This window comes from Rhyacophila brunnea, unplaced genomic scaffold, assembly GCF_057557595.1.
Source record: "Rhyacophila brunnea isolate RB1 unplaced genomic scaffold, BYU_Rbru_1.0 scaffold_13, whole genome shotgun sequence".
In the NCBI taxonomy this organism is placed as follows: Eukaryota; Metazoa; Arthropoda; class Insecta; order Trichoptera; family Rhyacophilidae; genus Rhyacophila; species Rhyacophila brunnea.
This window is the reverse complement of record NW_028232785.1, coordinates 4,141,816-4,154,423: the sequence shown is the minus strand read 5'-3', so window position 1 is coordinate 4,154,423 and position 12,608 is coordinate 4,141,816. Positions and strand designations below refer to the sequence as shown.

Below are 12,608 nucleotides of genomic sequence, written 5' to 3'. Positions count from 1 at the left end.
TTTATGTTTCTTTAAGTAACTAGATTGTGTGCTGCAATAATTACATTCAGTGCACTTAAATGGTCTTTCGCCAGTATGAATCATTTTGTGTATAATAAAGTTACTGGAGTGTGTGCAGGAAAAATTACATTCAGAGCATTTAAATGGTTTTTCACCACTATGAACCATATTATGTAACTTCAAGTGAGAACGCCTTCTGCACTTGTAATCGCATAATTTACACTTAAATGGTTTTTCTCCAGTATGAGTCATAACATGTTCTATTAGCTGACTCTTTCGGCAGGTTTTAAAATCACATTTATCACATTTATTGGCTCTTACGGTATGAATAATTTTGTGTCTGTTCAATTTGCCTGCTGTTTTATATCTTAAATCGCACAAATTGCATTTAAAAGGTTTCACGCTAACATGAACCAACATGTGTTCGTTTAAAGTATTTTTATCTCTAGATTTATAATTGCATAAGTTGCATGCATAAGGTTTTTCCCAACTATGAATCAGTTTATGTGTCTTTAATGAACGAGAATCTCTGCATTTGTAATCACATACGTTGCATGCTAAAGGCTTTTCCCCACTATGAATCATTTTATGTCTTTCCAATGTAGTGGAATCTCTGCATTTATAATCACACACGTCGCACATTATTGGTTTTTTTCCACCATGGATCATGCCATGTCGCTTCATGTGACTGATTTTTCTTGTACCATAACCACATATTTTGCACAGGAACGAAATTCCGCCACTATGGATCATTTTATGTTTTTTGAAAACGGAAGCGTTTCCTGTATTATATCCGCATTTCCTGCAAACAAGCCGTTTTATATTGTCATTATTGTTATCATTGCCAGACAAAGACACGCTGTGAACCAATTTGTGTTCCTTTAAAATGTCTTCAGAGAAGAAAAAAGCAAAGCATACATGACATACAAAATTTCTATCATAGAACGTATTTTTTTTCAACTTCAAGCAGACTTCTTTTTCTCTGGTCAGGGCTAATAATTCCTTTTTAATATCATTTTCGTGGATTTCAATATCATAATACGGTAGCGAGGTGTCAATTATAGATTGATCAGGTGTTCTACGCGGATCTAGATGTGCACCTGTAGAGTTGTTTGGTTTATTCAATTTGTCTTGAGGAAAACGTGTTTTGGATCCCATAGTTTTATTATTTTGATCAGATGATGTAGTAGTGACATCACCAACAGGATACTCTTGCTGGAGAGAACATACTTGAAAATCCATTTCCTTTTTAATGTCATGTTGCTGTATGTCAATTTCATCGTAGGAAATTTTGGACTATATCCCAGAAGTATCAGTTTCTCTGTGCAGATATTTAATTTTTTTTTGATGCTGAATGTTTAATTTCTTTGAATGTACATCATCACAATAATATATTCCATTAGAATCGGTGATTCCTTCCTGGTTTAAAGCAAATTTATTTTTTAGATAATCAGGAACAGCTTCAATGCAAACGGAAGACGTGTGACAAGTTCTATGTTCTTGCAGAATGTTTTTGGTTAAAAAGAATCTGTAGCAAAAGTTGCATACGTAATATCTGTAATAAAATAAAATTCTCTTCAATACAAGGCGAGCTTCCTTCCTATTCGATGTATCCAACTCTTGATAGACATCGATTACGTCATGTCGAGGGATAGATGCATTGTCCACAGTTATACGATCATCTCGTTTATATTCCATAATCCGCAATGCTTTATCGTTGTCCAAAGATGATGAAACATGGACGAGATCACTTTCATCAGATGGTATACTGCACTTAATATTGTTGGCCTGGAACGAAAAGAATACAAACAAAAATTAAAAAGTACCTAAGCAGGTTTTTTAAAACAATTTGTTTCTCGTTATCAATAGTGCCTACTCCAGATTTTGTTAACTAAAAACCCCACCGTTAATTGATGTCCGACCATTGTTCGATATTTACTGTAAACAGCCGCTACGTACTACCATGCTTCGAACTCGACTTTGAATAACCGCCAAAGAGAAAATTGCCTGGGAAGCGAATAGGCATGTGAATAATAAAATGACATATTGGATACGATAATAATTACCAGTAGGTACACAATCCACCCCAATGTGATTTCTTTTGTGCATTGCAATTAGAGTGATTTTTTTAAAGCTGTCGGATTATAACTATACGTCCTTGTGATTTTAATATGCTATGCGAGCGATGCCGATGAATAAGAGTACATTATGTAGATTATGAAATAATATTCTATCCGAGTCTCCGTGCAAACATTGTTAATCAAACCATATCTTGCCATGTTACCGGCCATGTTATTTCCTTATTTATCATTTATTATTATTCATCAAAGTGTACCATGCGAGTGCCTACTATGACATGAGGGCATGCACCAAGGACTAGCTTTAGCAAGATCGCAGAACATCATTAAATGTTAGTGCTTTGCATCCTACGTGTAACTTCCTCCCCCCAGCATCCACTCCACCATCACAATCATTTCACTAATTAATTACAGTCCTCGATGAAAAACGCAACCATATATATTTCATACTATTCCGAAGTGTTTAAATTAATAAATATAAAGTAAGTAAAGGTAGCAATAACACAATGGCAATGGAACGTACCTGTGAATCGTTATTAAACATTGACGAATCCAAGCGTTCACCAAACTCTTGAAAGGCTTGTGCTCGAAGGAGAGCCACTTCATTATAAGTCAGAGATACGTCATGCATACACTTGTGGTAGGTCAGAATCTTTTTTGAAGAGAAAAATGCACAACACACGTTGCATACAAAATTATTGAGATGAAAGGAATCTCTTGTCAATTTTAAACATATTTCTTTATCGGGAGCATTCACTATTTCCTGCTTAATGTCATGTTCGTGTATTGTAATTGCATCGTACGGCATTGCGGCTTGTATCTTAGGCATTTTGTGTGCTCCGGGCTGAAAAAAATGAAGAGAATGTTCCTTGAATTATTTTATCATGAATATTGTCATAAATATTGTAAATTCTAATAATAACATATCCTACCGTCGAGCTTACCTATCTTGAATGATCGACTTAGCTTTCCTAATAGCCCATTGCTATATCCTATAATAAATATGACGGTTTATTTACGATGTACAACCATTATGTATGTAGGTGTGTGGATATAGGTATGGATACGTGTGTATACAAATATATATTAGGTGGGTTTATTTGTTGATTTGTAATAGTTAAAAAAATATTATTAAAAAAACTAAGAATATTATTGAAAATTAATTGCTTAACTGATAACTTTTAATTTAAAGACTGATATGATACTCGTAGATATATTAACTCGATAGTTAACTCCATTTATTCCCAATACGTTACCATTGTTCCCAGAAAGGACGATTTTACACCTCTTGAGTGCAGTATTTTTATTGTTCATAATTACTAATGATCTATTATTAGGTTTTGACGATTTATTATACACTTATCGAGTGTATTATTATTAATAAGATAGGGTTTTTTATACAGACTATTAATAATTTGTTTGTTGTATTTTTAATAGTGATCCGAGACTTCATAGGTAGGTGATAATGTTTTTACCTACTTTATTGTATTGATTTAATATATAAGTCAGAGTTAATAGTATTCGTGGTCAGTGTATTATTGCCTTTAGGTGAGTGCACACAGTGCCTCAAGATGCCGAAAGGCGAAACCCGGGTCGCAAAAAGCGACTCAATTGGAATAGTACATAGCTTAAATCCATTAGAATTAGGTCGATGGTATTAATATTATAAATATTGTAGATATAAAATTTATAATATGGATGAGATAATATCTTTCCCTAGTATCAGAAAATGTTTTCTAATATATAAGTAGTATTACAGTAAACTTTGTCAATAAATACTAATATATTTGTTACCAATTAACTATTCACCATACCCAGTAATCATTAAACACAGAAAATGATGATTCGTATGGCAATGTTGTAGATATTTTTTTTGTTGCGTTATTCTTTTTGTCTGTCACCGAAACAATAAATCCTAACTGGCACCTTTGCTGAATTTTAATTGAAAGTATTTTATATTTTCAGCACCTACGTCAACCCTCTAGTTGACGACACTGGTGGTACTGAATTAATTTTAGATAATGGTAAAAATGATTAATTGTCGGAAATCGCGATGCATGTGCGGGCCTTTGTTTCGCCTGTAGTCACTGCATGAAAAAACATGCTAGAAGTGAAAGTAAGTATTGAATGTCGCATGGATAACAACTAAGAGGTAGGTACTAAACAGGTAGGAGGTAGGCAGTATTAAACCAAATTGCAGTGCATAGCAAACACAATGTTTACGTACCTACTAAAACATTCAACAGTGTCAAGTTCGTTTTGTTTTTATTAATAAAACATCGGCTTTCATTTATTCACATTGAAGAATCGGAACGGTTTGTTGTTCAATGGGATATACAACGGTTGGATTTGAGCTGTTTTATGTTATTTGAGCACTTTACCAAATGGTGCTGAATTGTTTAAAGTGCATTTTTTGACAATGGATCCATTTAAAGTAGGTAGCACTCTCTCACAACTTATTTTATCACTCCTCCACTGCTATCTGAATACTTTACCCAGTAGGCACATATTGTTAAAGTACCTACTTCAACAATAGGTATGTTTTACGAATAGTATACTTAATAGGTATTGATATAGTATTGCTCTTTATTGCAGAAAAAACAAGAAAAATCTAAGAATTATTAAGTAGGTACCTATGCAAATTGTTTTATTATTTCTATGGTACCTACTGGTGACAGCTAACAATATCAAAATATTCGAATGTTTTACAGTTCATTCCGTCACTATAATCATTCCACTCCATCACACGATTAGTATTAGTAGGTAGGTACTTACCCGATTCACTTGTTCTGAATAAGAACAACCCTGTTGCGGATCTTCATAAATGTCTTCAATAAGCTCAGTCTTGATGTCAATTAGCTGAGTATCTGTCCTCAATGATATTATTGTCGGGTCTGAAACAATGTTCTGAAAAACCAAACATTGTGTAATAAAATCAAGAATATTTTTAAGAAGACCGACAATACGTGTGAAGCTCGACAAACACTTGAGTGGGCATGGTTTCTATCGTTATCTGACACCAAACTTCATTAAAACATAATGGTACAAGCATATTGCAAACAATACTAATCTGCAATAATGTTTGAATTTTCAATGTCAATTCATACGTATTATAATTAAATTTAAAATAAAACAAAATAATATTATGAATATAATTATGCAGATAACGCCATAAGGACACCTCTAAGTGGAGGAAACTGGTCGATACTCAATTATGTCGACAAATTCAATTGGTATATTGTATATTTATAAAATAAGAATACCTACCTACTCAATGGTAATTCAAAACGAACGTACCAACTTTTCTTATCTAAATCAATCAGTTTAAATGTCACTGGCGACTCATTTATAGTTTTTTTTTAAAGTGTTAAATAGTTTTTTCCACGGTTATTGAAACATTTCCAATTCGATATCCGACATGACTCGGTACATAATATACTTTATAATATCGTTGGTCCCATTATTTGTCGATTCTATGGAGAATGTTTATCCCGAGAAAGTAATAAATAACATTTAAAAACTAACCTCGGCAGCGTGGCGGGGATAATCATCATACTCGTGTTTAATGTAAGCATTTAACTCTGGATTTTTTCCATGTAAGGACACGTCGAACAGACGTTGCTCATTTGCATCAGGCTCGAAGTCACCTCCTTCGCGTTTTACGTCCATTTTACGATTTCAAAGCGTTCGTTCTCTCAGATTATGGAGTCACACTGAAAGCAATCCTGACAAACAGGTTTCTGGCAGCCGTGATAGTAGACGATGATGCTCCCGCCATAGACAAAGGGTACCGAATAGTATTGCCACATTATATGTATTATTTTAATATGGAGAATAACTAAACGAAATAGGTATAATTATTATGCATCCTATCAATTCTATTATAAAATCTAAAAAAATATGAAACATTGGATGTATGGTCGACAATCGACAGTCATTGGTGATATCGGTCTTGATTATTATGGCAGTTGCAATGCAGACGATTTGTCTATAGCCAAGAGATCCAATCGTTTAGCCAATTGTCTATTGGCACGAGTGTCAATATCTTAAAGTCTCGCCTACTACCGTCTGTGCCACAGTCAATTTGATGACCAATTGCATGCATAAAATGGATATTAAACGCGAACGAGAAGACTCCGAACCTGTTGCAGAAGAGAAACAATGGATTGAGGTACCTGTGGCTCATGATCCAAACAGCCAGCTGCTTACCTACATAAAGCAAGAGGACACCGACGAGGCCGGATGCACTTTTGAGGTTAGTTTTTCATAACAGATTGTTGTAGTATGTCGTAGTATTGTTTGTTTTAAGATGTATTTTGTTTCAAATTAATCAATACTACCGACATTGACAACTCTAAATATAAATGTAGATTAGTACCTATTGTTTGCAATAACTATGCTTGTTGTCTATATATTTTTAAGTACTTATTCTAATTGGATAACGAAGGACTCCATATCCTTATTGCAGAGTGTAAGAGCTGAGAATCCTCGAGTGTGTGGTCGAGCTTCAAACGTATTGTCAGTCGTCCTAAAAATAATCTTGGTTTTATGACAAAGGTACTTAATATTTTATTTTTCAGAATATTGTTTCAGACCCGACATCAATAACATTGAAAAGAGATACTCAGCTTCTTGACATCAAGACTGAGTCTATTGAAGACATAAAATCCCCGTTTAATTATGAAGATCAGCAACGGGGTTGTTCTTATTCGGAGCGAGTTCATCAGGTAGGTACTTTTATTTATAACACTGACAGAAATACTGATCGTGCGAAAACTGTAAGAGGTGGAATGAACTGACAACACTCGAATATATGAATAATCAGTAATACCAATGTAGACCAAATCTTCCAAATCTAATTTCTTTCTTTCGACCTTTTCTGATCCCAATAGGATCATAATGAGCCTTATTATAAATAGTATAACCGCTCAAGTCCAACCGTTCTATATCCCATTGACTTAAACTGTCTTGATTCTACAACGCGAATAAATGAAAACCAATGTTTTATTAATAAAAACAAAACGTACATCTTGCCCAACGTTGAATGTCACAATAGGCGGCGGCTCCTCTAATACCATGCAATTGCTACGCACTGCCTGCATTTTTGAAGACATCGCTCAACTTTTCATTGTTATTCATACGTGTATCACTCACTTCGCGAAGAAGAACATGTAGCAGTATTATGAACAATACTCCGTTCGTGAGCGCAAAGCGATTGCGTCCAAATAGATTTGGCCATACTGAATCCCATATACAATGGACGTACCCACCTGATAAACTTTCCATGCAACATTCAGTGCCTACTTTCACGTAACGTACGTTTCTTCATGCGGTGGGTGCAAGCGAAATAAAGGCCCGCACATGATGTCCTTTCTAGAATAATTTATCAGATTTTCCAATACCGATAGTAGGCTGCAACCTTATCACATATCCGATTTGCTTTATTTTAAAATGTAGTTATAAATAAATTATTGTAGTTTCAGAAGACCACTAAACAATCTGATATTAATTTTCAGAGAATTGATTTCAAAGAGTATAATAAAGACACAATAAGCCAAAGCATTCATGAGGTTCCAAAACCCGGTTGCTCTTATTCGAAATGCAATCCAGAAAATCAGGTAGGTACACAATATTCTACAATGCATGTACGTACATATATGGAGAAGTTTATGTCACAGGGTTTGTTTCGACTTTGAAACCACACATTTGGAACAACTGATTCATATGAGATAATAATAATAATTTTTCTTTTTACATGAAATATCTGCACATAATTTATATAGATGATATGGTTACCTCCACAATCGTGAAATTTTTTGAAATAATTGTCAATATGTCACGGATATTCTGTCAACATTATGGATGATACACTGTTTTTGTTATTGGCTGAAGAAAACGTAGGTGTGCGCGGGTAAAATCGCACCTCACATATTCATTTCAATCTCTTTGCCTACAGTGAAACTTCCAGGCATAAAAATATAAACACTATTATATCGCCATAAAAATACACAAATATGATTTTTTTTTATTTATACAATCGACGTATTTTTTTAGATTCCGTCAAAATACCCCACTTATATAAAACTGGAGACTGACGTCGAGCTGGTTGACTCGGAAAATAAGATTGCTCAAGAGAATGTACACCAAAGCAATTATGCGAACACTAAACCTAGTTGCTCCTATTCCGAATGCAACCCAGCAAATCAGGTATAACAATCTAATCTATTCATTTAAAATAATCTACCTTAACCGTATGTTTCTATTTACGGGTAGGTTTTCAAAGTAGATGTAGTTTTCAAAGGTCACATAAAAGGGTGAAAGGGTGATATTGGGTGTGAGTTAAGAAATTCGTGCCTATATCCAACTTTTATTTATAACGTTGATCTTTCACTGTTGAAGAATGAAAACAATAGAAACTGAGTACAATTTTCATTAAAAAATGACTTATTTCTATCGGGTGTGCTTGACAGTGTATATAGCTTCATACATCTTCACTTTTTATGCAAGATTCGCCAATTTTGCCTCAAGCTGGTAATATGGAATTTATGACTACAGCAATGGGAACAGCATGTATAATATATTATATAATAAACAGGTTGTTCCCATGCCTGTAGGCACAAATTCTGTATATGAGGAACACCGCTCTTTTGGTGTATCATACCTAAACCGATAGTAGGATGTGCCTCAACAAATATCTTTTTTTTTTAATTTTAAACCTATATAATTAAAAACTCATTTTCATTCTCACAACCCTTCCACTACTACATCGTATACTAATCTCCATATTACAGACAATATTATGTAGTGCTGGGAACATAAACAATCGTTTGAAATTACATATTTAGGATCCTTGCGTATTTCCTTGAAATAAACATACTGATATAAATTATCAAGCCCTGTATGTCAAAATTCCTACATTTCTTTTATTGATTGATATTTGTCTTGTTAATGCAATATCCACCACGTTCTTTTAGTTGATTCCTGCAACCACTGCCATGACATATTTCGCTAGTCTCGGATTGCCAGAGAGGATCGTAGAAGTACAGGAGCCATACGATGAAATTCAGATTGACTCTCAAGACATTAAAAAAGAATTGGGCGTATGTGAAACGATTACTAATATAGTCAGTCGCACTGCTAAACGTAAGCAAATACAATCTTACGCCACAGATCCAAAATTATTATTGGCCGTAATAAAGTTACAAAAAAAATCGTTTAGTAATGAAAATTTTGTGTGCAGTTTTTGTTTTGATTTTTTTGCATCGTTATCTCTATTGAGGCTTCATAAAGCGTGTCATAAAAATGTCAAAAATCTAAATATAATAAATCATTCTGATAAAAAGTCATTTAAATGCGACCAGTGTAATTACTCATGTTTGACATGCAGAATGATGAAAATACACAAAATGACTCATTCTGGTGATATGATCGTACATCAAATGACTCATTTTGCTGAAAAGCCTTTTAAATGTGCCCAATGTGAATACTCATCTAAAACATTTAGTAAAATGAAAACGCACACAATGATTCATTCTGGTGAAAAGCCATTTAAATGTGACCAATGCGATTACTCTTGTAGACAATCCAGTGCAATGAAATTACACAAAATGATTCATTCTGGTGAAAAGCGATTTAATTGTGACCGTTGTAATTACTCATGTGTAGCATCTGGCACAATGAAAGTACACAAAATGATTCATTCTGGTGAAAAGCGATTTAATTGTGACCAGTGTAATTACTCATGTATAGCATCTAGCACAATGAAAATACATAAAATGATTCATTCTGGTGAAAAGCCATTTCAATGTGACCAATGCGATTACTCTTGTATACAATCTAGTGCAATGAAAATGCACAAAATGAATCATTCTGGTGAAAAGCCGTTCAAATGTGTCAAGTGCGATTACTCATCTATTACATCTGGCATGATGAAATTACACACATTGACTCATTCTGATGAAAAGCCATTTAAATGTGACCAATGTAATTACTCTTGTAAACAATCTAGTGCTATGAAATTACACAAAATGACTCATTCTGGTGAAAAGCCATTTAAATGTAACCATTGTGATTATTCTTGTATACAATCTGGTCCAATGAAAAAGCACAAAATGACTCATTCTGGTGACAAGCTAATTAAATGTGACCAATGTAATTACTCGTGTATCGAATCCGGCACAATGAAATTACACAAAATGACTCATTCTGATGAAAAACCATTTAAATATGACCAATGTAATTAATTTTCTAAAACATCCGGTAAGATGAAATTAAAAACCTAACTAAATTTCTGGCGAGAAGCTAATTAAATATGACCAATGTAATTAGTCAACGTGTGGTGGCATGAAATTCAATAAAATGAAATTCTGGGTAAAAGCTATTTTCTTGTGACCATTGTGATAACTCTTGAATACAATCTGGGGCAATCAAAATACACAAAATGATCATTCTGGTGAAAAGCCATTAAAATGTAACCTATGTAATTACTCATGTATTCGATCCAATAGTTGAAACACACAATATTCCTCATTCTGGTGAAAAGCCTTTTCAATGTTGAAAGTTTAGTTATAAATGCATTAGATATGGTACTTAATTGTGACCATTGTAAAAACTCTTGTAGAACATCTAGTAAGTAGAAATTACTTAAATTAGACATTCTGGTGAAAATCCATTTAAAATTGACCATTATGATTATTATTGTAGAACATCCAGTGCAATAAAAATACACAAAATTACTCATTCTGCCAAAAAACCAATTAAATTTGACCAATGTGATTACTCTTGTATAAAATTAGGTAGGATGAAAATGCACAAAAAAACTCTTTCTAGTCAAAAGCCATTTAAATGTAATCAATGTGATTATTCGTGCGTACAATCTATGCAGCTGAAAAGACACAAAGCGTCGCATTCTGATAAGAGATCAGTTAATTTTCTCATGTGTCCGATCTAATAGGCTTAAATCTCACAAATCGTTACATTCTGGCAAAAAAAAAAATACTACTGTGACAAATTTTTCTATAACCCATATATTTTAATCACAAAAAATCACATGTAATGTAGGCGTACATACAACTATTTATTTAGAATTTAGATGATCGTTTACTCTCAAATTAAGAAGTATGTTGATTCGAATCTGTTATCGGTATAACATAAGTACTTAGATCAGTAAGTAATGATTATGTTTATTATAAGCAATGCTATTAGTTGCCGATATATTTTATTCAAGTTTAAGTCTTTTTGTAATTATACAAAAAAAAAACAATCTGCACCCTTTTCTGAAATGATTTCTACAGATAATTCAGTGCGGTGCCCTATTTATATAATTATTTTAAAAGAAAAAACGATAGCTGCTTCTCAAACAAGGTGTATGAGGGTAGAATACTTATGAACCTATATTACTTAAATAAATAAAATAAATAATCGTGTAGTTTTTGTCTAAAGTTGGAATGTCTCGTTTTCATGTTATGATGTGTCATGTTTTTACATGGCCACACTTTTATGCTGGCAACTCCACGAAATGGAAGCATAAGGACGCATGCGCGCGTCGAAAAGTTCGAAAAAGATTCGTTGGAATATTTCCGGCGCCAAGTGGGCACACTTTTTACCTTGAAGTCGGAGCAACACGCTCTTTCAGTCTCTTGCATCCAACCGAAGAACATCTCCCGCGGACCCCGTTGTCCCGCCGATGAAAATGGCTCTCAGTCTCTGGCATCCGATAGAAGAGCATCTCCCACGGACTCCGATGTTCCGCCGATGAACATGGCCCTCAAACCCTGACGTCCCGCGATAGAGAATCACGCTCAGTTCTGCTTTGGACGGAAGATGGGCCCAAAGCGAATGTCGATGGCTTCTAAACCGAGAGTATTTTAATCTGGTATTTTCATTAATTTATTTACGGTCCACCGAACTAACTTTTCTATTTGAAGTATCGTTAACTAATCATTTTATAGCAGGTGCTCGTTCTTAACTAATCACACAACCATTTTTATACTTTATTACTCGCCTGCTTGTTTAATATCTTATATTAAATTATACATCTGTTAAAATCTATTACTCGCGTTTTATTTATTATCCATTAATTGTCTCTACGCACTTCATAGAGTGGCGTTCAAATTATCTTCTTGTATTCTTAATTATAGCGGATACCGAATGACAAATGCAGTCCGACAGGTAACTCAGGTTTAGGGGTATGTCAAGCTTTCACGATCCTGTCCCCGCGTCTCATGCTCTGCCGCATTCTTTCCCTTCCTATCCTCTCCATGTCCTCAACTAAATCCACGCTCCCTATACCCAGGCGCAGCTTCCCATCCTTCCTTCATAATTCCTATCCTACTCATATTCATACAATCCTACCGTCCTTATTCATATACATCTTACCCACTCCAATCCCTCTTTTTTTCTACGTTACAGATGAAGTAATTGCAACATGAAATTTATTTGTGCTTTATGTGTATGTTCTTTATACAGGATCGCCTTGATTATTTTCTAGCATAGGTACATATTAATGTATCTAGACACTCAATCCCTTGC

The 12,608-nt window shown here is 34.1% G+C and overlaps 1 protein-coding gene and 1 long non-coding RNA gene across 2 annotated transcripts; one reads left to right on the top strand and one right to left on the bottom strand.

Annotated features, from left to right (window-relative positions):
* Positions 1 to 1,172: 1,172 nt before the first annotated feature.
* LOC147076194 (uncharacterized) lies at positions 1,173 to 5,836 on the bottom strand. Its single transcript, XM_085941208.1, has 4 exons — positions 5,604 to 5,836; positions 4,854 to 4,985; positions 2,602 to 2,922; positions 1,173 to 1,788 (listed from the first exon to the last, which is right to left on the bottom strand). Exons 1-4 carry the CDS (start codon positions 5,745 to 5,747, stop codon positions 1,297 to 1,299), a joined length of 1,089 nt encoding a protein of 362 aa, XP_085797334.1. The 5' UTR covers positions 5,748 to 5,836; the 3' UTR covers positions 1,173 to 1,296.
* Positions 5,837 to 7,581: 1,745 nt separating this feature from the next.
* On the top strand, positions 7,582 to 11,062 carry LOC147076193 (uncharacterized). The gene is made up of 3 exons (XR_015069572.1): positions 7,582 to 7,696; positions 8,133 to 8,285; positions 9,053 to 11,062. It is a non-coding gene; the product is annotated as an uncharacterized LOC147076193 (long non-coding RNA).
* The last annotated feature ends 1,546 nt before the right edge of the window (positions 11,063 to 12,608 follow it).